The sequence below is a fragment of the Lactuca saligna genome, chromosome 3 (genome assembly GCF_052625555.1).
Source record: "Lactuca saligna cultivar CGN05327 chromosome 3, ASM5262555v1, whole genome shotgun sequence".
NCBI classification, from domain to species: Eukaryota; Viridiplantae; Streptophyta; class Magnoliopsida; order Asterales; family Asteraceae; genus Lactuca; species Lactuca saligna.
Genome location: NC_136419.1, coordinates 42,957,079 through 42,985,000, shown reverse-complemented (window position 1 = coordinate 42,985,000; position 27,922 = coordinate 42,957,079). Strand labels below are relative to the sequence as shown.

General features: G+C 30.5%; 1 protein-coding gene across 1 annotated transcript; it reads left to right on the top strand.

The window, feature by feature from the left end:
- Positions 1 to 752: 752 nt before the first annotated feature.
- On the top strand, positions 753 to 4,378 carry LOC145033613 (putative flavin-containing monooxygenase 1). The gene is made up of 5 exons (XM_078982195.1): positions 753 to 1,200; positions 1,284 to 1,521; positions 1,611 to 1,786; positions 3,462 to 3,820; positions 3,909 to 4,378. Exons 1-5 carry the CDS (start codon positions 766 to 768, stop codon positions 4,243 to 4,245), a joined length of 1,545 nt encoding a protein of 514 aa, XP_078838321.1. The 5' UTR covers positions 753 to 765; the 3' UTR covers positions 4,246 to 4,378.
- The last annotated feature ends 23,544 nt before the right edge of the window (positions 4,379 to 27,922 follow it).

Here is a 27,922-nt window from a genome sequence, read left to right as displayed (position 1 = left end):
TCCTTTGACAAATTTAACTCTTGATTTCTATTTATGAAAATATATTTTATATATGAAAATGTTATTGTATAAATCTATATTAATAAATGAAAGAAAAAATTGATATATGTTTTATTTTCATTTATTTCGTTCCATGTTATTTTTTTATTATTTTTAATTAATTTTTTTCCATGGTATTTTATTATGGTAATTTTCTTTTTTCATTTTTTCTCTGTTTATTATTTATGTAATAAATGTCTTCTAATTTTAAGAATTTATTAATTGACTCATTTTTCTTTATCAATTAACTGATTACCTTATAAATTTAAAATTTTTAAATTCAAAAATATCTTTAAAAATTTGTAATTCACGATAATTTTTAAACCATGTCAATATTTTTTTATTTGTATAGATTAAAATACTTATTCATAAAGTTCATAGTATAAGTCTTACAACCAACAGTTTAATTGTCTAAAATATTTGTTATTGATATAAATGTTTTAAATCTTAGCAATTAACATTTTTTTTTGTTTTAATGTCTAATAGTCTTTATAGTTAAATCTTAAGCGATAAACATCATTTTTGTTTTTGTTTTATTCCAATTAAATAGTCAATGTTTTTATTGTTGCATTTAAAAATTTTCTGATATGTATTCAAAGGGAATTTTTATTTTTCTACTGGGCCAAAATATATGTGGACCCATCCTACATGTTTAGGGTTCTTGAGTATATATATAAATAGATAACAGTAGCATAGAACATATCGCAGATTTCATTGCTTAAGATAATGGATAAAAAGCAAATTGCCATCGTAGGGGCCGGAATTTCTGGCCTCCTTGCATGCAAATACTGTCTCTCCAAAGGCTTCAACCCCATTGTCTTCGAGTCGGAATCCGACATTGGTGGCGTATGGGCTAAAACCATCAAAACCACCAGGCTCCAGTCGGCAAAACCTTTGTATCAGTTTTCCGACTTCCCATGGCCGTCTTCCGTCACCGATGTCTTCCCTACCCAACAACAGACTCTAGACTACCTCCGATCCTACGCCACCCACTTTGATCTCATACCCCACATCAAATTCCATTCCCGAGTCAACGGAATCAGCTTTAACGGACCAATATCATCCGACCCATGGTCGCTGTGGAACGGAATCGGAGAACCATTTCCACCGGAAGGCAAGTGGAATGTCACCGTACACGACACCGGAAATGACTCCATCCAGGTATAAATCGTATCCAGTACTGTTCTAAAGTCATTGTTTTACTTAACGAAAAACAAATCTACATTTTTATGTGAAATCACCAGGTTTACACCGTGGATTTCGTGATTCTCTGTTTGGGAAGATTCAAAGATGTTCCAAATATACCCGAATTCGCTGCCGGGAAAGGCCCTAAAGTTTTCCATGGACATGCAATACATTCCATGGATTATGCCGCCATGGATCACGACAAAGCTGCAGATTTCGTGAGAGGGAAGAGGGTCGTTGTCGTGGGGTTCGGGAAAACAGGACTCGACATTGCAAGAGAGTGCTCTTCGATCAACGGTTAGTTGCATTGCATGCAGGTGTTAATTCATCGTCAAGCTTTAATCTTCTCCGGTCGTCTTCCATAACTTTCCGACGTTTATTTTCAGGCCCTGAACATCCCTGTACTCTAGTATACCGGCGTGATCACTGGAAGCTCCCGGATTGGTCTCCATGGGGAATCCCGTTGACGCATTTATACTTGAATCGTTTCTCGGAGTTTTTGGTTCATAAGCCAGGCGAAGGCTTTCTTCTTAGTCTTGTCGCTACTTTACTTTCACCTCTTGTAAGTCCCTCTACAGCTCCACATCAGCACTCGTGATGCATAGAATATAATATTTATTGATATCATAAATTAAAGAATATCTATAATAAATGATAATAATTTTTTGAAATCCATAAATAGAATATTTATAATAATTTATATTAACCTTTCAAATCTTTACATATATGTACATACTACATAGAACATCTATACTAATTGGTAATCATATTCTAAAATCAATGCACAAATCATCCGTAAAGTCTTTAATTCACATAGCAAGATGATACATTTTTAAAATAAAAACAAAAAAATAATAATAATAAGACAAGCCTGGGAATTTGTCTCTTAATGTTACTATGAGTTATTATTTTAGTATTGATTTTGCTAGTAAACAAAAACAAAACAAAAAACAAAACATGATATTAATTAGCTAACCGTCAATTCCCATTTACCACACATGGCATGAATATGACACACATGTCAATCTTTTAGATGGAACAAGCAGGCGGATATTCTTATGCAATCACAATTCATTAAACTAGTGACGAATTAAATGAATTATTATATTATCCTTTTACTTTTTTTTTTTTTTTAATTACATAACTGTATCATTCTTTTTTAGATAATGTTTTCAGTTCTATAATAAAAGCTATGTTTTTAAATAATATAATTAATTTTTTCTTTTACTTTTCTCATTAAACATTTTAATATGACAATTGAACCCTATATACATACACACACACATATATATATATATATATATATATATATATATATATATATATATATATATATATATATATATATATTAAACATTTTGTTTAAAAAAATAGTTATAACGAATCAAATTTATTTTGTGCTAAACAAAAGAATAAAACAAAAACCATGAAACAAGATGAGTTGGTACAGTTGCATTAGAAATTTTACAACACATATATTATTATATTTCAACAATGAAAGGGAACAATGGTTGAGAATTGCACAAGCAGATGGTTATGGTGTGCATCGATGATGATGAGAAAACAGAATTAGAGGCTACAGTATGTCGATGATTGATATTTTTAGGGTAAAAACACGAATAATAGCTAATAAGTACGCTCAAATTTAGATGTTTATACTTTCAAAGAAGTTAATACCTTCAAATTAGTTAAAAATTGCTTATTGAAGACGATAAACGTTTTGTATTTTATGTCATTATTAATTAATTAGTATATTCAAAACTGTTATCAAACCGAAATAAATTAATATATAAACTTTAAATAATTAATCTCAAACATACGTTTCTATGATTAGAATATATTTAATCAATTATAAGGTTAAATATTTTAATAAGATATATGTTAATCCCAACCAAATAATTTTGTCATAAATATGTTGACCATCCATTCTATAATGCTATTTTTATAGATTTTTTTTTCCAAATATGTTAAAAAATTTAATTTTTATTTCTTTATAAATTAAAATTAATATCGATATGATGTTTTTTTTAATATGAATTCTTTTGTTATTTTTAAATTTATCAACCACATCTGATTAATTATTCACATGTGATTAAACATTGTTATTCACATATATTTAAGCTAATAATATTTGATTAAACTTTGTTCTCACATTTTCGATTACACAATTGTTATTATTTTAACCTCTTCATATATACGCACTTATTTGTCCTTCTTTTGATCACCAACTATAAAAGCGTTGGGGAGTCTCCAAACTTGTCGAAAGCCACATCAAAAAGAAGCTTCCACTTGCCAAGTACAACATGGTACCAAAAGAAAGCTTCTCGAAAGAAGCCCGCTCAAGTTTGATCATCTATTTGCCAGATTCAAATGACTTCTTCAATGCACTTGAGAAAGGAAGCATCAAACTAAAGAAAACGCCAAGTTTTAGCTTTTACGACAATGGCATTGTGATTGAAAAGGACAACGCACATATAGAAACTGACATTGTTATATTCGCTACTGGATTCAAAGGAGCAGAAAAGCTCAAAGACATTTTTGAATCACCAACATTTCGTCACTTCATTGCGGATTCACCACGAGTCCCTCTATACAGGTTAGTCGTGTTTTTATATTGGATAAACTTTAGAAAAAACCCTGATTGCTTATATTGTTAATTGATCGATGATCAATAATGTTATCAGGGAATGCATTCATCCGCGTATACCACAACTAGCGGTTATTGGATTTTCTGATAGTCTTTCGAATATTTATACCTCTGAAATGAGGTCTAAATGGGTGGCTGCGCTTCTTGAAGGTGCATTCAAGCTACCGAGTGTTGATGAGATGCAGAAAGATATTGAGAGATGGGATGAATATATGAAGGAATCAGCTGGGGAATACCATTATCGATCGTCGATTGCTGCTTTAGAAATATGGTACAATGATCAACTGTGCAAAGACATGGGTATGAATCCTATGAGAAAGAATGGGCTCTTGGCTAACCTTTTTGAACCTCATGGTCCCATGGACTACGCCTGATGATGAATGATGAAGGATGGAGTTAGGATATTAGAATAAAGGAGACTTACATTTAATGAAATCATTAAGGTGTATACTGCTATTTATTATTATTATTGTCCCTAATTTTTAACTCTTTTCTATTGGAAACAGAATGGACTTTTGGTTTTTGAATGCCGTGTTGAAATTTATTAAAATTTGGCCTTAATTTTTAGACAAAATTGCAAGAATGGTCCCGTGATATATCAAAACTAGCATGTTTGGGCCAAAACGGTTTAAGCTAGCATTAATGGTCCAAAATTTTCATTTTCTTACAAGTTTGGTCCAGTTTGGTTTTAATTTTTTTGTAAAGACGATTTTGCCCTTATTATTTAATTTTTCATTTTTGGTTTTTTACCTACAATTAAAAATATATCAAAAATAAAATACATCTCTCTCTCTCTCTCTCTCCAAGACTCGACCTATTCATTTTCTTCCCACATTTCCATTTTCTCTCAGATGTTTTCAATCTTTATTCACTAGAAATTTGTCCACCAAGCACTCATTACACTCAAATCTGTCATCTCTGTCGGAGTTTTCCTAAATGATCAAGTTGGTATCCATATATGTTCATCTGACGAAGACGATGACGCTGTCCACCACTAGATACATCCCTATGCCTTCTCCGACAAAGGGTTGGTCAATGAAGGGTTTTCTGGCGACGTCGTATCTGTTTGATCTTTGTTTGTGAAGGGTTGTAGCTCCGATATTTTATCTACATTTCTATCTCTTTTCGTCTTCGTTTGTGTCTCTTCAACGCCCTCCTACCGGCTTCAGGATGGTGGTGTTTGTGCTTCAGGCGGTGATTCTAGAACCATACTCTCCTTATGGATTTCATCAACTGTTCATCTCTCTCCTAAGCTTTATCTTTCTAAGAGGGTCGAAAATCCCCAACTTTATTCGTCCAGTGACTGTTTTGCGTGAATATGCCAAAGAAAACAACTAAAATCGTGATCTGGGTTGAGATTTGTTATTGTTACGTTTGTTATGTTTCTTTCATTCTTCTTCTTCTATCTTGATTGTTGTTGTTGGATTTGTTTGAAATATTTCTTGATGTCGATTCAGGTGGTGGTGAAGAGTAATTTATCAGATTAGAAAAAATGATTTATGGGTTTGTGAATGGTTTCTGAGTTTGTGAATGTGATGTTCTTGTTCTTGAATTCAGAAAAAAAATAAGTGTTCATGAGATTTCATATTCATATTTGTGTGTTTATGTTTTTAGTTCTAATCAACTTCACAACTAATGAGATTGAGCTTTGTTTTCTTTGTTTAAATCAAATTAATCTTGATGTATGTGTAAATGTGTATATGTGTTTAGAGTCCGGAACATTTGTAAAATTAATCCAATAAATTGAACAAAATCGATAAAAGTGAAGGTTTTTTGTTTTGCAAATCCACTTTCAGACATGTGTTAATTTGGTTTGTGTTAATATTAAACTTAGAGATCCAGGGATATATATATATATATATATATATATATATATATATAGAGAGAGAGAGAGAGAGAGAGTATTTTTTATTTTAATTGTTTTTTAATTACTAGTAATAAAAAAATGGAAAATTAAATAACAAGGGCAAAAATGTCTTTACAAAAAAAAAATTCAAACCAAATTGGACCAAACTTACAAGAAAATGAAACATTTGGACCATTAATGCTAGCTCAAACTGTTTTGGCCCAAACATGCTACTTTTGACATACCACAGGGACCATTCTTGCAATTTTGTATAATTTTTCCAACTCAACAAAAGTATTAAAAAAAAAAGACAAAACTGCAAATTTGGTCCTTGTGGTTTGCAAAAACCTTTGGATTGGGTCCAAAAAGTTTTCAGCTTGCACTAAAGGTTCAAAATTAAGGTTTTTCATTGTTTTTGGTCCAAAAAAACTTGAAAAGTCGATTTTATCCTTTTTTCAATTTTCTTTATTTATTTTGGTATTTAAATAATTAAATCTCTCTCTCTCTCTCTCTCTCTCTCTCTCTCTCTCTCTCCACCCAAAACACAATCAATAACATATACATACATACTCCATTTTTTTTTCTTGATGATGGTCCCTAAAATCGATTTGTGTGTGGGTTTTGTTTCTGCAAATCGATTTATGGGTGTATATTCATAATCACCTACCATCTTCTTAACAAAATAATCACCATTATCTTTCCTCTTTCATCATATCATTCCAGAAAAATTATCACCACACCTTCGTCTTTACTGGAATTCGATACTCGTGTATCTAGGGTACTGGATTATAATACACTTATGATCAATCTTCATCATCCAGGCACCCATCATAACTGATTCTTAATGAGTTGTGTTTATGTGCTCCCCGGTTGAAGCTGAAAAATGATCCAAACCTTCTTCTCCATCAATCCTCTCTTTCCTCCAAACCGATGTTGCCGCCTTTACCGTCCGGTGAAACCAGCGTCGTCATAGTCAGCGCTGCTCTAAAGATCAGATCGTCGGCCCTCTGCGATGTTCCATCCACATTCGATTGGGTCGATTTTTTTGTTCAGATGTTTAAGAAATAGATCTATGACAACGTCTCCTGTTTTAGATATCATTAACCCTGATATGTGTATATTTCTCCTTTATTCTCCTCATCAGATCTGCATCTTCACACACATACACACACAAAGCAAGCGAGAGAGAGAGAGAGAGAGAAAGAGAGAGAGGGCCGATTAAATCACAACCCCTAGTCAAACTTCTTCTTTTTTTAATATATATATTTCTTCGAGTTGCAATTTGATCATAAGATTAATCGAAGAATAGGGAAGATGGGGATGATGGGTCTCGATGGTGGTTATTTTTAAGGATGAACCATTTTGGGGCTAAAGCTGTTTCTTTGGGTATGTTTTCTTGTGGATCGAGTTCTAGTAAGTGAACAACATGGATAAAGGAGGTGATGATTGTTCTTATGAAGCACATCGTCGAAAAATGAGTTTTAACCCATCCTTGAACAAAATCCAAGCAGACAATCCATACCCTTATTTGAGGAAGAAGATGGATCGGGTATTTTTTGACTTTTTGGAGAGAGATAGAGAGAATAATTATTTTCTTTTTTTTTATTTTTAAATTAAAATAGTATTTGAAAATTTTAAAAAATATATGAAAATGAAAGTAAAAGGGTATAACCGTCATTTCAAGTTTTTTTGGACCAAAAACACAGAAAAAGTTTGATTTTGGACCTTTTATGCAAACGAAAAACTTTTTGGACCCTATCCAAAGTTTTTTGAATACCACAAGGACTAATTTTGTAGTTTTGTCTAAAAAAACATATTCAATTGACAAGTTAAAATGTCATTTCCAAATCAAACTAACAAAATATGGGCATCCAAATACACTAGAGTGATTATCTACACCAATACTCATAAAATTGTTAACTTAAATTATGAACGTAATTCAAAATTATGATATGAGCATTATGTGTTCAGCTAATCCTTATACATACTTCTGTTTTTTTCAGATGGAGATTTAGAGTTTGTCTCTTATAGTCTTATTCATAGGATGTGATGTTAATTATTACACAAAAATAAATATCACCAACAGATTTTCAATTGATAAACACAAACAAAATCACGTATCTATTTATGCTGCGAAGAGGACAAATTAAATAATTACCAAAAATGTTAAGACACAAACACAATCACCTAATTAATTAGTGATTTTACGAAGAATGGTAAAACATAAACATTAAACATGATGAATAATTGAACACTATGACATTAATCGGATTTATAAAGAACGAAATTTGCAATCACTTAAAAAACAAGATAAGATCATAACAAACACAAACTTTGGGCCCCTCATTATTGTTTATTGGGGTGGGCCTTCAAATGTATAGTCCATTCGCACATGTTATTTTTCATTTATAATTATTGCAGGATAAAGAAAGACAATCTAGTAATTTTAATATTGAATCATATTACGTACTATTTTCACTATAACTAATTACTTAAGTCATGTTAAGTCCTGTCGCATAACAAATTCACCATTTTTTAATGATCATATCCAACACAGGCGGATCCACATTGGATCCCGGGGTATCCCGGGATACCCCTCAAAAAAATTTTAGTTGTATAAATTTTTCCGAAAAATTTCGTTTATTTTTCGTTCCTTAATATAAATGTGTTTTGCGAGAAATTAACAAAAGCTCTAGTTGGTTTAGTTTGTTATGACAACATGGTGTTTTTCTAGAGGTTGGAAGTTCGAATCTTGGGCTTGAGATGTGCTAATTTTTTTGTTTATCAGTTTCTATCATATATCCCTTCAACTTTATTCTTATTTCTTGTAATTCTAAAATTATTCCACATCGGTCATAAAATGAAACATAGCCCATATACATCTGTTATATAAGCAATACAAGCTTCTCAATTCTCAATAAGCTAAACCTTTGAATGAGTTTGGGTTTAAACCCGAAACTGAGTTTGGAAAACTGAAAAACCAAGAAACCGAACCCATTGGTTCGGGATACCCCTTTACGTTGACCCTCGCTCCGCCACTGATATCCAATCGTCTGATTACAAAGAAATCAAATATTGTTTCTACTTTTTATTTATATCTATTTTCTATTTATTAGATCAAGACAAGTGTTAAAATTAAGATTCAAGATAGATATGAAGACTATTTAATTATATTTTGTTGTTTTTGAAAGAATTAACCTCAAGTCAAATGATTTGAAAAATGTCTAGCGATGTTATCAACCTCTCTCTCTCTCTCTCTCTCTCTCTCTCTCTCTATATATATATATATATATATATATATATATATATATATATATATATATATATATATATATGACCAAATTTTAAAAATAATCCTAATGGTGGTCAAAATTATATGATTTTGATCCAAAAAATTAACTTTAATAGTTTTGTGTTAATTTTTTTTTAAATGATAATTTTACCCTCAGAAATCATTTATGTAACTAAATTATAATGACTATTTATGCATCTTTTCTTTTTATTGGATTTCTTCTTTTATCATATTATTAAGTATTAATAAATATTATTTTTCATAGTATTCATATATTAAAAACTATTACTTTATTTGATTATTAATTACATTTATTTAATTATTTTTTAACTTTTTTGATAAATTATTTCTTATTTATTGGATTATCATATAGTAAAGAAATTATTTTAAATATATAATATTTATATATTAAAAATATCAATTTATTAAATTATTAATCTCTTTTAGTGTTTATATTAGAATAATTTTTTATTGGATTATAATTTATTAATAAATATGATTTTTAATATATAATATTTATATATTAATAAATATTATTTTGTAGGATTAATATTGTTTATTTGTTTTCAATTTCTTTTAACTGATTTCTTTATTATAGTAAATCAAAAGATCTAAAAATATCTCATTAACCCCACATCTTCTATTTATTATAAATATTTGGAAGATAGACAACACTACTACCATCACCTAGTCCGGAAGAGGTGGGAATGGTGAGATTTTTAATAAATAAATTAGGATGGTGGTTGTGTTATCCAATAAAGAGAGAAAATTACTAAACTAACCAAATACATTAATTATTTATGTATTTTAACAAAAAATTAGCAATTGTCCCAAATACCCTTAAACCGATAGACTTTTAAGTTTGTCTATTGTTTTTTTTTTCACCTACTATTTCACCTTTTTGTCTACTGTTTGAGTTTTACTATAATTTTTTTTTTCCATTTTTAAGACTAAAACCATAGTATTATTTTACCTACAATATTCTATCCGTTAGGCTACGTTTTTTTTTTTTTTTAATGTGAACTATAATACATTTTATACAACTTACAAGCAAATTATTTAAATTTAAAAAAAAAAAAAAAAAAAAAACTCTCAAAAACGTAGTATCCATACAAAACCTACGGTTTCATTGTTTTCAGTATTTTTTAGCTAACTAAAAGAAATTACTAGGCTAGTTTAGAAAAGTTCTTCGACAAAAATGAAATTAAAAAAAAAACTAACTAAAATAAATTAATAGTCTAAATAAACAATTCATTTTCATCATATGCTTCTTCAAAATCTTGATCTTCTTCGTCTTCCTCCCTACTCCCTAGATCCCTCATTCTCGCCATCAGATTTTTGGTCATACATATTAGTAGTTGAGGCTAGGTATAGTCGCTCCTCACGAGTTATAGTAAAAGATGACTCAAACTAGTCTTCAACTTAAAAGATTTCATCTACTTTCATTTCAGTTTCAGTGACTTCAAACACTCATCTTGGATTTGTCTTGATAACTGTCTACTTATCTTTCGTTTTCTTTGTCACTAAAACCTATAGTGCATAAAGAAAATAATTAAAAAAACTTAAAAAGTTGTAATCTAATAAAATAATATTTATTAATATATAAACATTATATATTAAAATAATAACTACTAATAAATTTTAATCATTAAAAAACAATTAATCTAATATAAAAGAAATTTATAATCAAATAAAGTAATATATTAAATACACAAATATTTTATATTTAAAATAATATTTATTAATATATAATAATTCAATAAAAAGAAATAATATTTTTAAAAAATTAAAAAAAAAAAAAAAGAATTAGTTAAATGTAATTAATAATCCAATAAATTAATATTTATTAATATATAAATATTATTTATTAAAATAATATTGATTAATGTATAATAGTATAATAAAAAAGTAATTCAACAACAAGAAATTAAAAATAATTCATTAAAAAAATTAATGTTTAATAATTGAATAAAATTAAAAAGAAGAGATATAGAAGTGATCCATGTAGTTCGGTTTTAAAAATGGTTCCTTAGGGTAAAATTATCATTTTAAAAAAACAATTGACAAGCTGTTAAAGTTAAAAATTTTGGACAAAAAACACACATGAAATCTAAATTTTGACCACTCTAGCACTGTAAAATATTTTTGGACCAAAAACTATATAATTTTGACAACCATACGAAACATTTTTACAATTTTGTCTAGTTTAATGGACATGGATTTGAGAAATGATATAGTTCCTTCCATTTAGAAATTTGTCAAACACATTTGCCTCATTTTACTGTTTTTGTCCCTCCTTTTTGCACTGTTAAACTTTTTTGTTCCTTTTTATTAGTTTATTAATATTATAATATGGGAAAATACCAACTATAGATATCTTTTGGGGTTGAATTCTAAAATATAGACACAAAAAAATCGAATTTTCGGGTATATACATGGATTCTATGAAAGTAAGCTCTAAGGGCTTTGTGGAATCCACTGTAGCTCTGCAGAATGATGAAATCGTAAATAACTCAGGGTATTAAAAAAACTCGATGAACAATTCCGGAGAGGTGCCTGCGCGGACCTCGTTAGCAGGTCTGCGAAACTGTTCATCAGTTTTTTTTTGTTATTATCGCTAATTAATCGTATAGGTTATAATTATTACAATCCTATTCATTATACCGAAATAGGTAATAATCTCATTATAATCATCCGATATCAATAATTGATAACATATACGATTAAATAGGGTACTAACCAAAAAAAACTCGATGAACAGTTCCACAAAGCTACTAACGAGGTCCGCGAAGGCCTCTTCGGGAAACTGTTCACTGTGTTTTTTTTAATACCTTGATTGTAGCACCTGGTTTCTGGTATGTAAATCTTAATTGAGTATTTTCCTTTTTAAGCCTTGGACTCGGCGAGTCATAGGTCCAACTCGCCGAGTAGGGACGAGACCCCGGGATGCGTTTAAGTTGGCGACTCGGCGAGTCCATATCCTGGACTCGGTGAGTCACCGCTGTTGGATGAAACCCTAAGTTTCTGGGGTTTGCACCCTATTTAATCCCCCTTTCTGCCCCAGGCCAGCCCCCATTCACCCCCTAGAGCTCCCAACCCTCGTTTAAGCTTGTTCTTTGAAGAGTTGAGGCTTTTGTTGTGTGTTCTTGAAGGTTTTGAAGAAGAAGGGAAGTAGATCCAGAAGAAGGGAAGCCATCCAAGCACCATTGTGTTCTCTCAGCAGTTTCTTTGAGGTATATCCCATTTTCCCCATGTTTCTATGCTTAAGGCTTCATTTAAGACATTCTTGGCTCATTTCCAAGCTTGTATGTGCATGATAATTCGAAATAAGTTGATTAGTCTCTAGATCCAAGCATAGTTGAGCTCCAGGAGCTCAGATCCACTACCTTTATGAGCCCATATTGCATATAACCCTTAGATCTACTCTTTTGGTGCATTTTGAACCTTAAAGACCCCATAGATGGATATCTACATGTAAAGTTGGAAACTTTACGTGTTATTCATGCTCTAGGAGCCCAGATCTACGAATGACATGGATTGGATTCGAGCAAAATCGCATTTTTAGCTCTTGCATGGAGCGGACTCGACGAGTCGCTCATCTGACTCGGCGAGTCCAGTCGCGAGTCTCCGGGTTTGTCCCTTTTTTGTTATGTCGAGTCGTGTGGTCAGTCCAGGAGGGACTTAGTGAGTTGGCAGCCAAAACTCACCCATAGTGGAACTCGACGAGTCGATGCCCAGACTCGGCGAGTTCAGGGCAATCTCCTTAGATCAAGATCAGACTCAGCGAGTCACAGTATAACTTGTTCATCGGATGAAGATGAACTCGGCGAGTTGTTCATACAACTCGGCGAGTAGGATGAAGGACTTGAACATCAGTTTGAAATGAGAACTCATCGAGTAGACGCCTAACTCGACGAATAAAAACAGAATTCAGGTCAGTCGTTTGGACATGGACTCGGCGAGCCAACTCGGCGAGTCGGGTCAACTGGAAGTTGACTATGAATTTAACTTAGGGCATGATTAGGGGTAAAATGACCATCTTACCCAAAGGTCAGTTAGCAGTTTTTGACTAAGTGATTGGTGGGAATACAGTCGGAGGATTTCCGAAACAGCAGCAGCAACAGTCAGACTATTCCCACGAAGATCAGCAGCTACTCCGATGTGAGTTACCTTCCAGTAGTGGTGGGTCTAAGGCCACAATGCCGACCCACTAGTAAGAGATGTATGATTAGATGATTGTCTCTGTGATATTCATCTAGGGTTGCTACTACCTGTGATATGTTTATGTGGTTGTATGATATGTGATATATGTGCTATGTGGTAGTAGTAGGGGTGAAATAGTCCCCGGTACCCGGTTAAGAGGACCGAAGGGGGGCCAACACCCAGATATGCTAGGCGGTATCCGGTCGAGAGGACCGAAGGGGAGGCCAACACCCAGATATGTTAGGCATTATCCGGTCGAGAGGACCGAAGGGGTAGGTCAGGCACCCAGATATGCCTGACAATTTATGTATGATATGTGATTGTATGGTTTGTGGTACAATGGGGGAACTCACTAAGCTTTGTGCTTACAATTTACAGTTTTGTTTTTAGGTACCTCTTCATCGAAGGGGAAGGAGCTGGCTCGGTAGCGGCACATCATGCACACACATTGGTTTCCGCATTTACTAGATGTCCTTGGGATTTATACTCTGATGTTTCGATTGGTTGTATGACTTGTCTTTTGAACATGGTTTATGATGTGATGTAGTTTGGTCAAACAATATTTTATCTATTAACATTTTCTAAAAGTAATGTTTTTTTAAAAATGAAATTTTTAGCCTGTATTTTTGGGATGTTACATTGATTTATTTACTATTTTACCATTCCATGGAGCTACAGTGGATTCCGCGGAGCCCTCAGAGCTTACCTCCACGTAATCTATGTATATACCCAGAAATAGGGCTATAAACGAACTGAACGAACACGAACGAGACTTGTTCATGTTCGTTCATTTAAGTTAGATGAACAAATAAATGAATACGAATGGATAAATGAACGAGTTTTTTTGTTCATATTCGTTCGTTTATATTCGTGAACATGCTAAACGAATATAAATGAACAAAGATAATATATATATATATATATATATATATATATATATATATATATATATATATATATATATATATATAATTGAAGATATATGAATATAAATGAACATATAATACATTAATATAATCAAACACAATTAGGCATATGTGAACATAAAATGAACTTATATGAATGAACATAAACGAAAGTAAACGAACAACATAAACGGACGTTCATGAACATAACTGAACGAACGAAACCATTGTTCATGTTCGTTCGTTTAACTAAACAAACGATAACTTGAATTTATGTTCGTTCGTTTATTAAATAAATGAACTTCCCATTGAACAGTTCGTTGAACGTTCAGTTCGTTTACAGTCCTATGTTGGTGATTTTATATCACTAATGTTATTTAAGTGTAATGGGGTTAATTTGTTGATCAATGTCATTTTGACAATTATTGAACAAATCGGCATGGTGTAGAGTACACATTTGTTTAATTTTGTCTTTGTTGAAAGTATACTGCTATTTAGGGGTGAAGCCCCTAAACCGAAGGGGGTCCTGGGGTAGCGCCCCTGGGAGCGGGGACCAAGGGGCGGCAGCCCCTGGCGGGGTCCAAGGGGCAGAGGATAAATGTACCCGATTTTGTGATCCATATTCTAGACCCGGATTTAAGGTTGTTTCTGACCGTTTGTGGACAGTTTTAAGACAGAAAGTTTTCTGGTATATGATCATATCCGAATCTGTGGTTGGTACACTTCTTCTTCATAACATCAAAACATTATCTCTTCTCTTTTCTCTCAATTCTGAGTCTTATCCGATTTAAGATTGGGAGTACCACCCAAATACTTTAATCTGAAAGTGAAAACCACAATTCTCAGAATTTCCAAGTTTTTTCTACACCCCAATTCTAACATCATATCCGAATATTCAATTTTTGTGTCTATATTTTGAAATTCAAGCCCAAATATATATATATATATATATATATATATATATATATATATATATATATATATATATACACACACACACACACGGTATTTTCCCTACAATATGTTGCTCTAAATATGTATATATATATATATATATATATATATATATATATATATATATATAGGGTTAGGTTCATTTGAGACCACCTATATTTTGTGAGACGTGAGATGCATTTTTTTATTTATTTTTCATTTTTTTTTATTTTTTTAGTTAATTCATGTTCCGAAAATAATATTTAAAAAAAGAATTTTTTGATTTTTCCATTTATTTTTCATTTTAAAATTATTTTTAGAATATGTACAGTGTAATATTCTATTTAGAATATTTCACGTATTTTTCAAAAAAAATAGAATTTTTTTTTTTTACTTTTTTTTAATTTTTTTTAGTTAATTCAAGTTCCGAAAATAATATTTAAAAAAAGAATTTTTAGATTTTTCCATTTATTTTGCATTTTAAAATTAGTTTTTAGAATATGTCAGTGTAATATTCTATTTAGAATATTTCACGTATTTTTCAAAAAAAAAACGGAATTTTTTATATTTTTTTTATATTTTTTGATATTTTTTTAGTTAATTCAAGTTCCGAAAATAATATTTAAAAAAAGAATTTTTGGATTTTTTCATTTATTTTGTATTTTAAAATTATTTTTAGATTTGGTCTCACGGTCCACAAAATTAGAATGATCTCAAATAAAGCTGAACCTATATATATATATATATATATATATATATATATATATATATATATATATATATATATATATATATATATATATATATATATATATATATATATATATATATATATATATATATATATATACACACGGTATTTTCCCTACAATATGTTGCCCTAAATATGTATGTTAAATAACTAGATTCACTTGGCAAGGTAAGACACGATGAGATTAGGATATATTGGACTTGACTAGTCAATTCTTTTACAAAACTTTTATGTTAAGAGGATAAAGAGAGAATTGTTTAATAGCATCTCTAATAGTTAAATTATACTAAGATTTAAAAATATTATCATATTATCATTCTAAAAACTTTAACCTCTAATTAAATTACTTTTTCAATAGTTAATATCTTTCTATATTTTTTTTATAAAAAATTAACTAATTTACTTATATCTATCTAAAATATTCTATAAAACTCTCATATTTAATTATTTGTTTTTTAAACACACATCATATTTTAACTTATTAAAAATATTACAATACGTTTCAAAGAGATATATTACAAAATACCGTTCGAAAAAATTAATACGAAAAAACTATTATGAAATATTCATACAAAAATTGAACAAAGTTATATATTCATTATAATTTTAGTATTTTATTAATGAAATGTCAGTAAATATTTAATAAAAATAAAGTATATTTATAACTAAAATATAGTTAAGTGGATAAAGTGAACTATAACTAAAGTATAAGTGTGATAAATGACAAAAGATAGAAGTGTATTGAGTACTCAATATATATTAAATGGTTAGAAAAATGCAAATAAGTTAAAGACTCATGGCAATAAGTGTTTATTTAAAAAATAAATAGTAATAAGTTATAAAAGAATTACCAATGGATATGCTCTAATGGAATTTTTCCCTATAAGCTCCTTGGATTGTGAGGTGTGGCATGCAATAGACACTATCATGAGTCGATATGGTTGTGGTGGATCACAATATAGAACTCCGACACCCTATTCTTTTTGCACGAACTCATCTTCCATGGTGAGATTTCATCGCTTTCCTCTTTTATTTTTTGGAATGATAATAGCCTTTGACTATTTAACTTATCTAGTTAATAAGAATTAGGTTTTTGCTATGCATTTTAAATAGAGAAAAATACAAATTTTAGTCTAATTATAAATTTTTTTATTCAAAATAATTAAGAAATGATCCAAATAGTCACCGAAATCGTAGGTGGTATTTAATGTGATGTGAATGACATAATCGACAATTTTTGGCCGAGCAAAGAGTGGCACGTAATATTTAGTGTTTGATAATCATAACTTAATGCATTAGACACTTATACAATTTTACTTAAGGATAGAAAAATCACAAATGAATTCAGAAGAGGAAATCATGGATTGGTGCATAGGAAAATGCATATGGTCATATGTCATTAATGATTTCACATGGCAAATTTTGAGTATATATATATATATATATATATATATATATATATATATATATATATATATATATATATATATATATATATATATATATATATATATATATATATATATATATATATATATATATAATTAATGGAAGCATTTTTCTAAGCATCACATTGATTTGAAACTCCTTTGTTTTTTCATATTTTCAAATGATTAAGCACCACATTGATTTGAAACTCATTTGTCTTTTCATATTTTCAAATGTCTTCTAAGTAATTGATTTAGCATTAAACACCAAACATGTTATATAAAATCTTACATGTAAGAAAGATATCATAAGAAAATGAAAAGAAAAAATTTCAATAGGAACAATTCTCTTAGAACGTATTTGCAGTGATGGAGTCCCTAAAAAAGCTCTACAATTTAAGGTTGTGGGTGAATGTGTCGTTTTTTACTCATAGCTTGATAGTGTTATATTTTTTCTAGTAATATAAATGATATCATTCAAAATCATATGTTTAGAGATTTTTTGTTTTCTCAAACCATACCATTCAAAATCATATGTTTAGAGATATTTTGTTTTCTCAAACCATATTGATTTGAAACCTACATAACTTTTTATATTCCTTAATTAATAGCAATTATAATATTTATAAATTTCCAATAATTTTTTGCATTCTCTTATTATATATGTAGTTATATCAGTACATTTTTCTTACAAAAAGTCGTCATTTGGTTGAAGATATTGTGATTAAAATTTTTTCATATAGTTGAAACATTCACGATCCAAATATGATGATTTGAAAAAATAGGTTATGTCGCATCGATGGTAATTGTAATATGATTTTTTTCTTTAAACCAAAACAAATGAAGTTTTTCTATTCTTTCTTTATATTCAGTTTCTCATTTGATCTTTATATGTGATTTGTGTGTATTACTCAATCTTGAATGTGACTCTCCAAACATCAATGTTTTACTTGGAATATCTTTTTGATTCTTCTTTTTCAAAAAAAAACATTTTGATTGCAGGTTAATCAATATTTCTCATTAAGTTTCTATGGTTGAATAGTGTTAAATGAAGAAAGAAGATTCAAAAAACAGATATAGGTTTTTTTGTTTGAGCAAAGTAGACGAATGTTAGTTTTTTATTTTGATTTAAATGTATATTTATGTAACATTTTTATTTATAAATTCAACCACCCAACGTTCTTATTTATTTTATTGTAGTTTTTCTATTTTGATTATGTTTATTTTATATTATTTTTTTGTTGGGTTATTCTTCACAACTTATTTAAAAGACAATATTTAAAAGATAACATAATTTTTAACAACTGATATGTAATTATGATGACTTATAATGCTATGTTCGTCCTATGAAAGTAATTTATCCATAATACTACGACAAGAATTACATATGATATTTACAAAAATATATATTATATGTGATTTGTTTAACATGTATATACACCTATGTATGTTATAAATTTATAATTAAATATCTTTATGTTTAATAATTGAATGAATTAAAATGATGCATCAAAACCAATTATTTAGCCGAATATAATAATAATAATAATAATAATAATAATAATAATAATAATAATAATAATAACAAATAAATAAATAAATAAATACACATTTCCAGGTACCGCATTCATTTGAAACTTACACTACAACTCAAGAGTTTTCTAATTTATGTATATTTATTAGTTACAACTCAAAAGTTTTTAACTTATAATTATTAATTAGTAATCACTAATAACTTTGTAAAGTTTTACTCATTAAAAACATTAATGTATTTAAAGAGATTTATGATTTAAATATGAATAGTTAATATAAATGTTATAATAGATGTCTTAGTATTTTTATTTTATTAAAAGTTATAGTGTTTATTTTTCATTTTTTTTAATTATTTGTTGTGTATATATCTTTTCTAATACAAATGTTATAATAGATGTTTTTGTATTTTTATGTTACTATAAGTTGTAGTTCATATTTTTTGTTCATATATTTTGTTATCCATTATATATGGATTATCATATGTTTGATATATAATTTACATAATTTTAAATGGTTTATAAAATTATCAAATAATTGTATATATCACATTGACTTAAAAATTAAAACTATAATATTTAATAAAACTAATATGTTAACAATATGTTTACTTTACTACTAAGATTTTGTTTCAAAGTAGAAATATTAAATAATAATTTGGTAAAATTATTATTTTAACTATATAATTGTATTCTCGCGCAACGCGTAGGGATTCGCCTAGTATACTTATAAAGGAAACATTTTTTTTCACCACATTCATTTGAAACTCCCATGTATTTTTCTTTTCACCACATTTATTGGAAACTCCCATGACTTTTCAATTTCTTTCTAATAATAATTATGATTTGGATAATTAGGTTAAATAAATATCAAACCTAAAGTATACATATAAACTAAATTTCAATATTAAAATAATATTTTTACTTTTACTCATAAACCTGTGTTTTTTAACTTTTAACATATTATACATAATTTATTAGATTTAATATATTGTTAGATGTAAATCATTATCATTTTAAAGATATAATTTTGGAACAATTTGTATAAAATACTTAAATTATTAATTTAAATATAACATTACAGGGTCAACTCAAATATAAATTTTAATTTAACTTAAACAATCCAAAGCATATTTTGTAAATAATTAAAAGTGATAAATTATAGTGTGTTTCTAATAATGATTATAAATTGGTTAATAAGGTTAAATAAATATCAAACCTAAAGTATAATCATAAATAAACTAAATTTCAATTTTAAAATAATATTTTTACTTCTACTTATAAAGTTATGTCTTTAACTTCTAGCATATTTTACTTAATTTATTGGATTTAATATGTAGTTATATGTAAACCATTATCATTTTAAAGCTACAATTTTTGAACAATTTGAACAAAATACTTAAATTGTTAATATAAATATAAGATTACAATGTCAACTTAAATATAAATTTCAATTCCACTTAAAAAACCAAAGAATATTTTGTAAAAAGTTAAAAGTGATAAATATTAATACTATACTATAATTTCAAATTAACTAAAATATTTCCTAAACATATTTTGATAATCGTTAAAACTTTCTAAATTAGGAGTTTAAAATAACTTACAATAACAATAATTAAAAATAACTCTATATAAATGATTATATTGTTACCTTTAAAATAAAAAAAAATAATGTTTGATATTTTAAATAATTATAATGATAGAATTTAAAACACTAAGCAAATAAATTTTAAAAAATTAGTTAACAATAACAACAACTATAAATAACATCAAACCATATGTTATATTTATTTTTATTCATATGTAACTCACGGGTAGAAGTCATTCAAATGATTGAGATTATGAAGTTATAATAGATGTATATATTATCATATAATTCGAAATAATCAATATATTATATCAATTTAGATTACGAATTATTATATCAAATTTAATAACAAAGTTATTATTATATTAAAAAAAATACATATATTTGTAAAGATTTCAACTATATAGGTATTTCTGTGCATTACAATGTCAACATAAATATAAATTTCAGTTTCACTTAGAAAACCAAAGTATATTTTATAAATAGTTATAAATGATAAATTGTAGTGATAAATGCAAAAATTAAATTATAATCTCAATTTAACTAAACTATTTTGGAAACATATTTTTACAAGCGTTAAAAGTTTCCAAATAAATAGCTTAAAATAACTTACAATAGCAATAGTTAAAAATCACTCTATATAAATGATCATATTGTTACATTTAAAATCCAAAAATAATGTTTGATGTTTTAAATAATTATAATGATTGAAATTAAAACATTAAGCAAATAAATTTTAACAAATTAATTAACAATTACAACTAATATATTATATTTAATTTTATTCATGTATAAATCGCAGTTAGAAGTCATTCAAACAATTGCGATTATGAATTTATAATAGATGTATATAGTATATATTATCATATAATTCAAAATAATCAATATATTATCAATTTAGTATAAAAATTATTATATCATATTTAACAACAATGTTATTGTTATATTTAAAAAAAAACATATATTTGTAAAGATTTCAACTATATAGGTGGTTTTACACAACGCGCGGACATTCGCCTACTATATATATATATATATATATATATATATATATATATATATATATATATATATATATATATATATATATATATATATATATATATATATATATATATATATATGATGAAATCGTAGTCAAAATGACGAAATGGTAGATTATGGGATTTCAGTGGCTATATAGATCATTTTTTGCTACTCTTTGGAATGTAATTAGGAAACTTTGTTAGATTTTTATTTTTTATTTTTTTTCTTTTAAGCGTGGCTAAGCTTGTTTTAAATGTAAATGACAAATTTAGCCTAATTCTTTAAATGCTTTCAATGAAATAGCCAAAAACAAATAAAAATAACTCATATAATCATCAAAATCGTAGTTGGGCCTTCACGGGCTACAATTTCAACCTAATGGGTTGTGATTTCGTATTTATTTTATTCTCATTTTTTCCAACTTTGAACTATCATATATTCCTCATATGAACTTCGACCCAATTCTTTTTCATTATGTTCTTTGTAGCAAGAGGTTTCTATTAATATACTACTGTTCGACATCAAAAAGTACCCATTTCAAAGCTACAAAGTTGGTCTCTTGGATTGTTAGGTCATTTTTTTCGATTTAGAAATTTCACTTACTTTTTCATTAGTTTATTTAAACTTTTTCTTTAACTTCAAACATCCATAAGGTTTTCATATGAAGTAGGATTTAGTCGATTCTTTATCATGTCGACTACAACTTTCATATAGAAAGCTACTATATACATGCTCTAGATTTCGACTTAAAAAGCTCCAAAGTAAACTACATAGTGATTTCTGAAATTTTCCAAAAAACTCACAATTTTTCTTATTCTCTTTAAGGAAACCTTCTCATTTGTTTAAAACCACTCATAAACTAATAACAACTTATGAAACTTCATACATGCATTAATTTTTATATTTAAGCTCTTAAACTCATTTCCTTTTTCAAGATATAAATACCAAATGAGTTAAAGAGCTTAATTTCAAAAAATAATACATGTATTAAGTTCCATAAATTTTTATTAATATTATATTATCCATATTTAACCAAATATTAAAATTTTGATAAGGATATCTCATACCAAATAGTAGAATCGAATTTAGGCATTAAAAACGAGTTATGGTAACTATCCAAATCAAAATCTAACCAAAAACCGAAAAATCTAGCACCAGACGAGTCAACTTGCCGAGTTGGTGAGTGAACTCATCGAGTTCATGCAACTCATCGAGTCCTCTATGGAACTCGTCGAGTTCATCTGTCAAACAATAGAAAAATCGATTTCTTGTTCTTTTAGTAGTCCACTCTTGCATCAATTCAATTGAAGACATCCTAGGCTTTGATACCACTGATGTGTTTTGAGCACTACAACATTCCTATAGTGTACATAAAAACCTAATGCTTTGGATCTATGTTTTTCTCTATTGAACATGAAAATACAAACTCCAAAGCAATAACCCTAAGACTAGCATACACAATTTCGAAATTGACACATAAATTAGGATTTAGATGCTACCTTGTTTGTTATGTAGTAATAACAAGTTCACCTTGAATATCCTTGACCTTTGGAAGCTTAGTGCCCCAAGTGTTGTACCTCTAATGGAGTCATAAACACTCAATGCAAAGGATGAGTAGGAGAGAGGTGGAATTTGGCTAGGGAAACTCTTAGAAGACACATATATGGCCGAAATCCTTAGGTATAAGGGTCTTTAAATAGCTATGGCTGCTAGGGTTTTAGGTGTACACCCTAATACCTTACTTAGGAACCAAGCAGCCCATGGACTCCCTCCTTAGAGCCCTTGGACTAAATCTATAGGGTTTCCCCCTTAGGATTTGGTCCAATCCACTCTATGGAGTCCATCAGCCCAGTTATGCAACTATAAATGATTTGCACAATAGTCCATCAATTATTAATTAGTTCCTTTAATCCCAAAATTAATATCAAATTAATTTCTGATTAATTACTAATTAATAATATGATTTCCAAATAATATATGAATCTTATAATATATTAATAAAATCATTCTGAGTACTAATTTATTATTCATATAATAAATCCTATTGTCTCTCCACATGTCATCTATCAAGTTGCATGAAAAAAAGGCAACCCAAAAGGATCATGCTCATAATCAAATCAAGTACACACCAATTATAGTTATAGGCTTAGACACCTAATCCAACACAAATTGCGAGAGATATCGTATTATCTGCATTCCGAGATGGTTTTCCTAGCTTAAGAGTCGGTTAAGGTATTGGATGTTCGAATGTTAGGCAGGTTGTGTTGGTTTCCTTAGTGAAGAAGTTAGCAAGTCAAGGATGGTACGACCAACTGGTCCAAGTTGGTTTAGTATTTTTTTTTTGGGTTCCGGGGAGGACCGTCTGAGTGGCTAAGGTGGAGATATGGAAATATTATACTCGGCTAGTTACTGCACCAGACTTCGAGGACGAAGTCTAAGTCAAGTGGGGGGACAATTGTAACATCTAGTTTTGTGGCACTTCCACTATTGACCCTTGTATTAATATTTATTTCATTTTGGTCCCTAAGTGAGAGAAGATTGCAAAAGAGGGCTTAGTGGCATTTTCATAAATTTGGGCCTTGAGGAGTACGCGGTGCGTACGTGCGTACGCTGAACGTACTAGGGTGCGCCCTAGTATGCTAGGCATACACTTATACGTAGGGTGTACGTAGCCAAATTCCAAACCTAGGGTTTTGTCCATATTTAAACATCATTAAACCCCATTTCCAGACTCCATCATCATAAACGTCTTTTCTTGCAAACCCTAGCCACATTAAGTATTTGGAAGCTTAAGTGTGAGCTTTTTGTGTGTTTCAAAGGAAGAGGAAGGTGGTGGTGAAGCTTGGAAGCTAGAAGCAAGCTTGGATCTGGAAGTTTTGCATCATTCCCCATCATTAGAAGGTATAAAGATCATACCTGATGGCTGGTTTGTTAGATCTTGTTTATGTGTTGATTTTATGTCCTTTTTGGTCCCAAGTTGATGAGTCTTGAGCATGACATGTTCTTGACCCATTAAGCCGTCCTATCACACATTAGGAGAGGTTTTAAGCCATAAAAATGTAGTATTAAGGGTTGCTTTTGCTCTATGCATGGTATAGAATGTATTAAGGCATTAATATGTTGATTTTTTATGGATTAAGTACTTAATGGACATGCAAAGTCATGAAGTTGGAATCTTTATGACTCTTAGTGGTATTTTGACTGTGGATATGAAGATTAGATGTAAAAACTTAATGCAATAAGCTCTTAAAGAGATTTTGGGAAAGTTGGGCGTACTCCCTGTGTAATTTGAGTACACAGTGCATACGTGGTCAAGCCCCTCAATGGTGGTCAATGTTGGAGTATGCCCCGTGTATGTGCATTGTGTCGACTTGGCTGAGTTGGCTCGACTGGGTTGACTCAATTGACTCATGGATTTGACCCATTTTGACTTTGGCTTTGACCAAGTTGGACCAAGGGGTCTTTTTGGTCTTGTGGTTGGTGTTTGAGAATTTGTCGTTTGGATGGTGTTTGAGAATTTGGTATTTTGGATGGATAGGTGTCGGTTAGAGCTCATATTCGAAGTCAGGACCTCATCTACTATTGATTGGATTGAGAGGTAAGTTTTCCTCATTGTACTTATGGGTCGAAGGCACTAAGGCCGACCCATTGGATTGATATCCTATTATACATTGATTTATGATATGCAGAGTATGGGATAGATCTGTAAGAGTATATGATAGTTGTTAATATGCGTAGATCACTAGATCTGTAGCACAACCTGTGATTTTTAGCTGCATATTTATCTGTCTATTGATTATGTTTGTTATTTGTTACATGTCGACATATTGTTGGGTTAAGGTTGTACTGCTTTGTGTTGTAGCTAAAAAACCCTGGAGCATTCCAAATATGAGTTGAAGGTCGGGTAGGGCATGCCAGACTCATACTGAGGGCTCAGTAGCATTCTAGATACAATTTAAGGACCAGTTGGTATGCAGACTCATACAGAGGGCTGAACATTGGTTATCCAGTCCGATGACTAATTGGATTAGGGAGCAATTTAGACTTATGGTGTGGGCTCAGGAGCAATTCAGATATAAGCTATGGGTCGATAGGCAAGCCAGACTCATACTATGGACTCAGGGGTAATCCCGTCTTTTAGCAGTGGGCCCGATACAAGATGTTATTTGTATGTTTTAACTGCTTGTGTGCTGGTACCTTTGGGGGAAACTCACGAAGCTTCGTGCTTACAATGACCATGGCAAAGAGAAGGCGTGACCGTACATATCCTTGGTTTTACGACTGGTTGGATCTTGGGAGGCTCTGATTTTAAATAATGTATTAGAAACAATGGTTTTTTAAAACACATTTATTAGTAAATGGGTTGTTTTGAAAGGTTTACATTTGTTGAAACTTTTGGGATGTTGCAGTCTAAGGATAGCAAAATTCATTCCATGAAGGATAATGTAACGACCCAATTTTCACGACCATAAATTACATTTTGATTAAGTGGTTTGTACAACATTTGTATCAAATATCAACCCATCATATAATTTAATAAAAACATGTCTCGTATCTGAAAACCGAATCGCAAAAACATAATAATGTCATAGTACAAATCCCAGAATAACTCATAATGCGGAAAACAAAGAATGTGTGTATGATGTGCCGCTACCACGCCAGCTCTTTCCCCTTCGCTGATGAGGAACCTGAAACCAAAACTATAAACTGTAAGCATGAAGCTTAATGAGCTCCCCCATCATACCACATACCATACAATCACATAGCATAGATACTGCCGGACAATTCTGGGGTGCCCGACCTACCCGGTACGGCCATTCTGGGGTGTCGTCCTACCCATGCGGCCATTCTGGGGTGCCGTCCTACCCATGTCAAGCCATTATGGGCTGCTGACCTACCCATCGGTCCTAACAACCGATCCTCGGGGACTATTCCACCCCTTACTGCTACTATCACATATATCATAACATAAACATACTATCAGACATATCTGGGGTGTCCGAACTACCCTTCGTTCCTAACAACCGAACTTGGGGACTATTCCCCTCCTACTACCGCTATCACATATAACATATCATGTCAGCATATAAACATATCAACACATATTATCAGACATATTTGGGGTGTCTGACCTACCCTTCGGTCCTAACAACCGAACTCTACTACTATCACATATAACATATCATGACAGCATATAACATATCAGGTAGTAGCAAACCTAGTTGATATCACAAAGACAATCATCTAATCATACAACTCCTACTGGTGGGCCAACATTGTGGCCGTAGACCCACCGCTACTGGAAGGTAACTCACCTCGTAGTAGCTACTGATCTGTGCATGAATCCTTTGACTGTTGTCGCTGCTGCTCCGGAAATCCTCCGACTATAATTCCCACAAAACACTTAGTCATACACTGCTAATTGTTCTTAGGGTAAAATAACCAGTTTACCCCTGATCAAATCAAAGTCAAAGTCTACTTCTAGTTGACTTGAATCGCCGATTTGGCTCACCAACTCACTGAGTCCCTATCCTTCCATTTGTCCTTATACCCGTCTCTACTCATTGAGTTAGGTGATGACTCGACAGTTTTCCTTCTAAATGAGCATCGACTGAATCCTCATCCGACTCGGTGAGTTGTATGAACAACTCGTTAAGTTCATCTTTAACTGATACACAGGTCCTGTCCTTGACTCACTGAGTTGTATGAACAACTCGTCGAGTTCATCTTTATCCTTAAGAAGTTTGCCTTGGACTCACCGATTCTGCTCATGCACTCGCCGAGTCCCATGAACTTCCAGAACAATGGTTTAGTCCAGAACGTTGGTTCACTCCCCGAGACCCCCTAAAACCTTTCCACACTCAACTGGGTCCTTATGACCCTCAACTGATATGGGACAGAAACCTTGGACTCGCCGAGTCCAAGAATGGACTCGTCGATTTGGTCACATCCTCTCCCTAAATCTTCGATTTCTGATGTACAACCCTTGATCAAAAGAAAGATCTATGCTTCTACAATCGATCTAGCACGTAAAGTTACAACCTTTATGTGTTTTCATGGGACTTTGAGCTCAAAAGGTCCTAAAACAATCTCTTACAATGCATGGGGCCTTCTTTGAGTCCAAGAGCCACTCCTTTCTGCCTTGTAACCCCTCTAAGGGTCTAGATCTAAAACATCAACCCCTAACCATGCTTGCAATCATGGTTGGTGACCAAAATAGCTTAGAAAAGCCCTAAAACTCCACAAAATGGGATCTATCAAAAGAACAAACAAGGTATAGACTTTATACCTTCTGTAAACTGCAAATGATGTTCAAAATCGGATCCTTCTAGCCTCCTCTTGATCCTTCAATCTTTTCCTTCCTTTCTTGGGTCACAAAATCACCAAAGTCACTCCAAATGCCTTAGATTGCTTCAATAATGGATAGGGTTTGCTATGGGGGTCTTATGGGAGCAAATAGGACGAAGGAGGCCGAGTTAAGGTGTTTAAATAGGGTGCAAACCCTCGGGTTAGGGTTTTTGTTCAAACAGAGCCTACTCGTCGAGTCCGGG

Excerpts from the sequence above, each read along its gene's own strand:
- LOC145033613 (XM_078982195.1), top strand. The coding sequence starts at position 766 with ATGGATAAAAAGCAAATTGCCATCGTAGGGGCCGGAATTTCTGGCCTC. Across the intron at positions 1,201-1,283 it reads CCGGAAATGACTCCATCCAG|GTTTACACCGTGGATTTCGT; the intron begins GTATAAATCGTA and ends TGAAATCACCAG. Across the intron at positions 1,522-1,610 it reads AGAGTGCTCTTCGATCAACG|GCCCTGAACATCCCTGTACT; the intron begins GTTAGTTGCATT and ends GTTTATTTTCAG.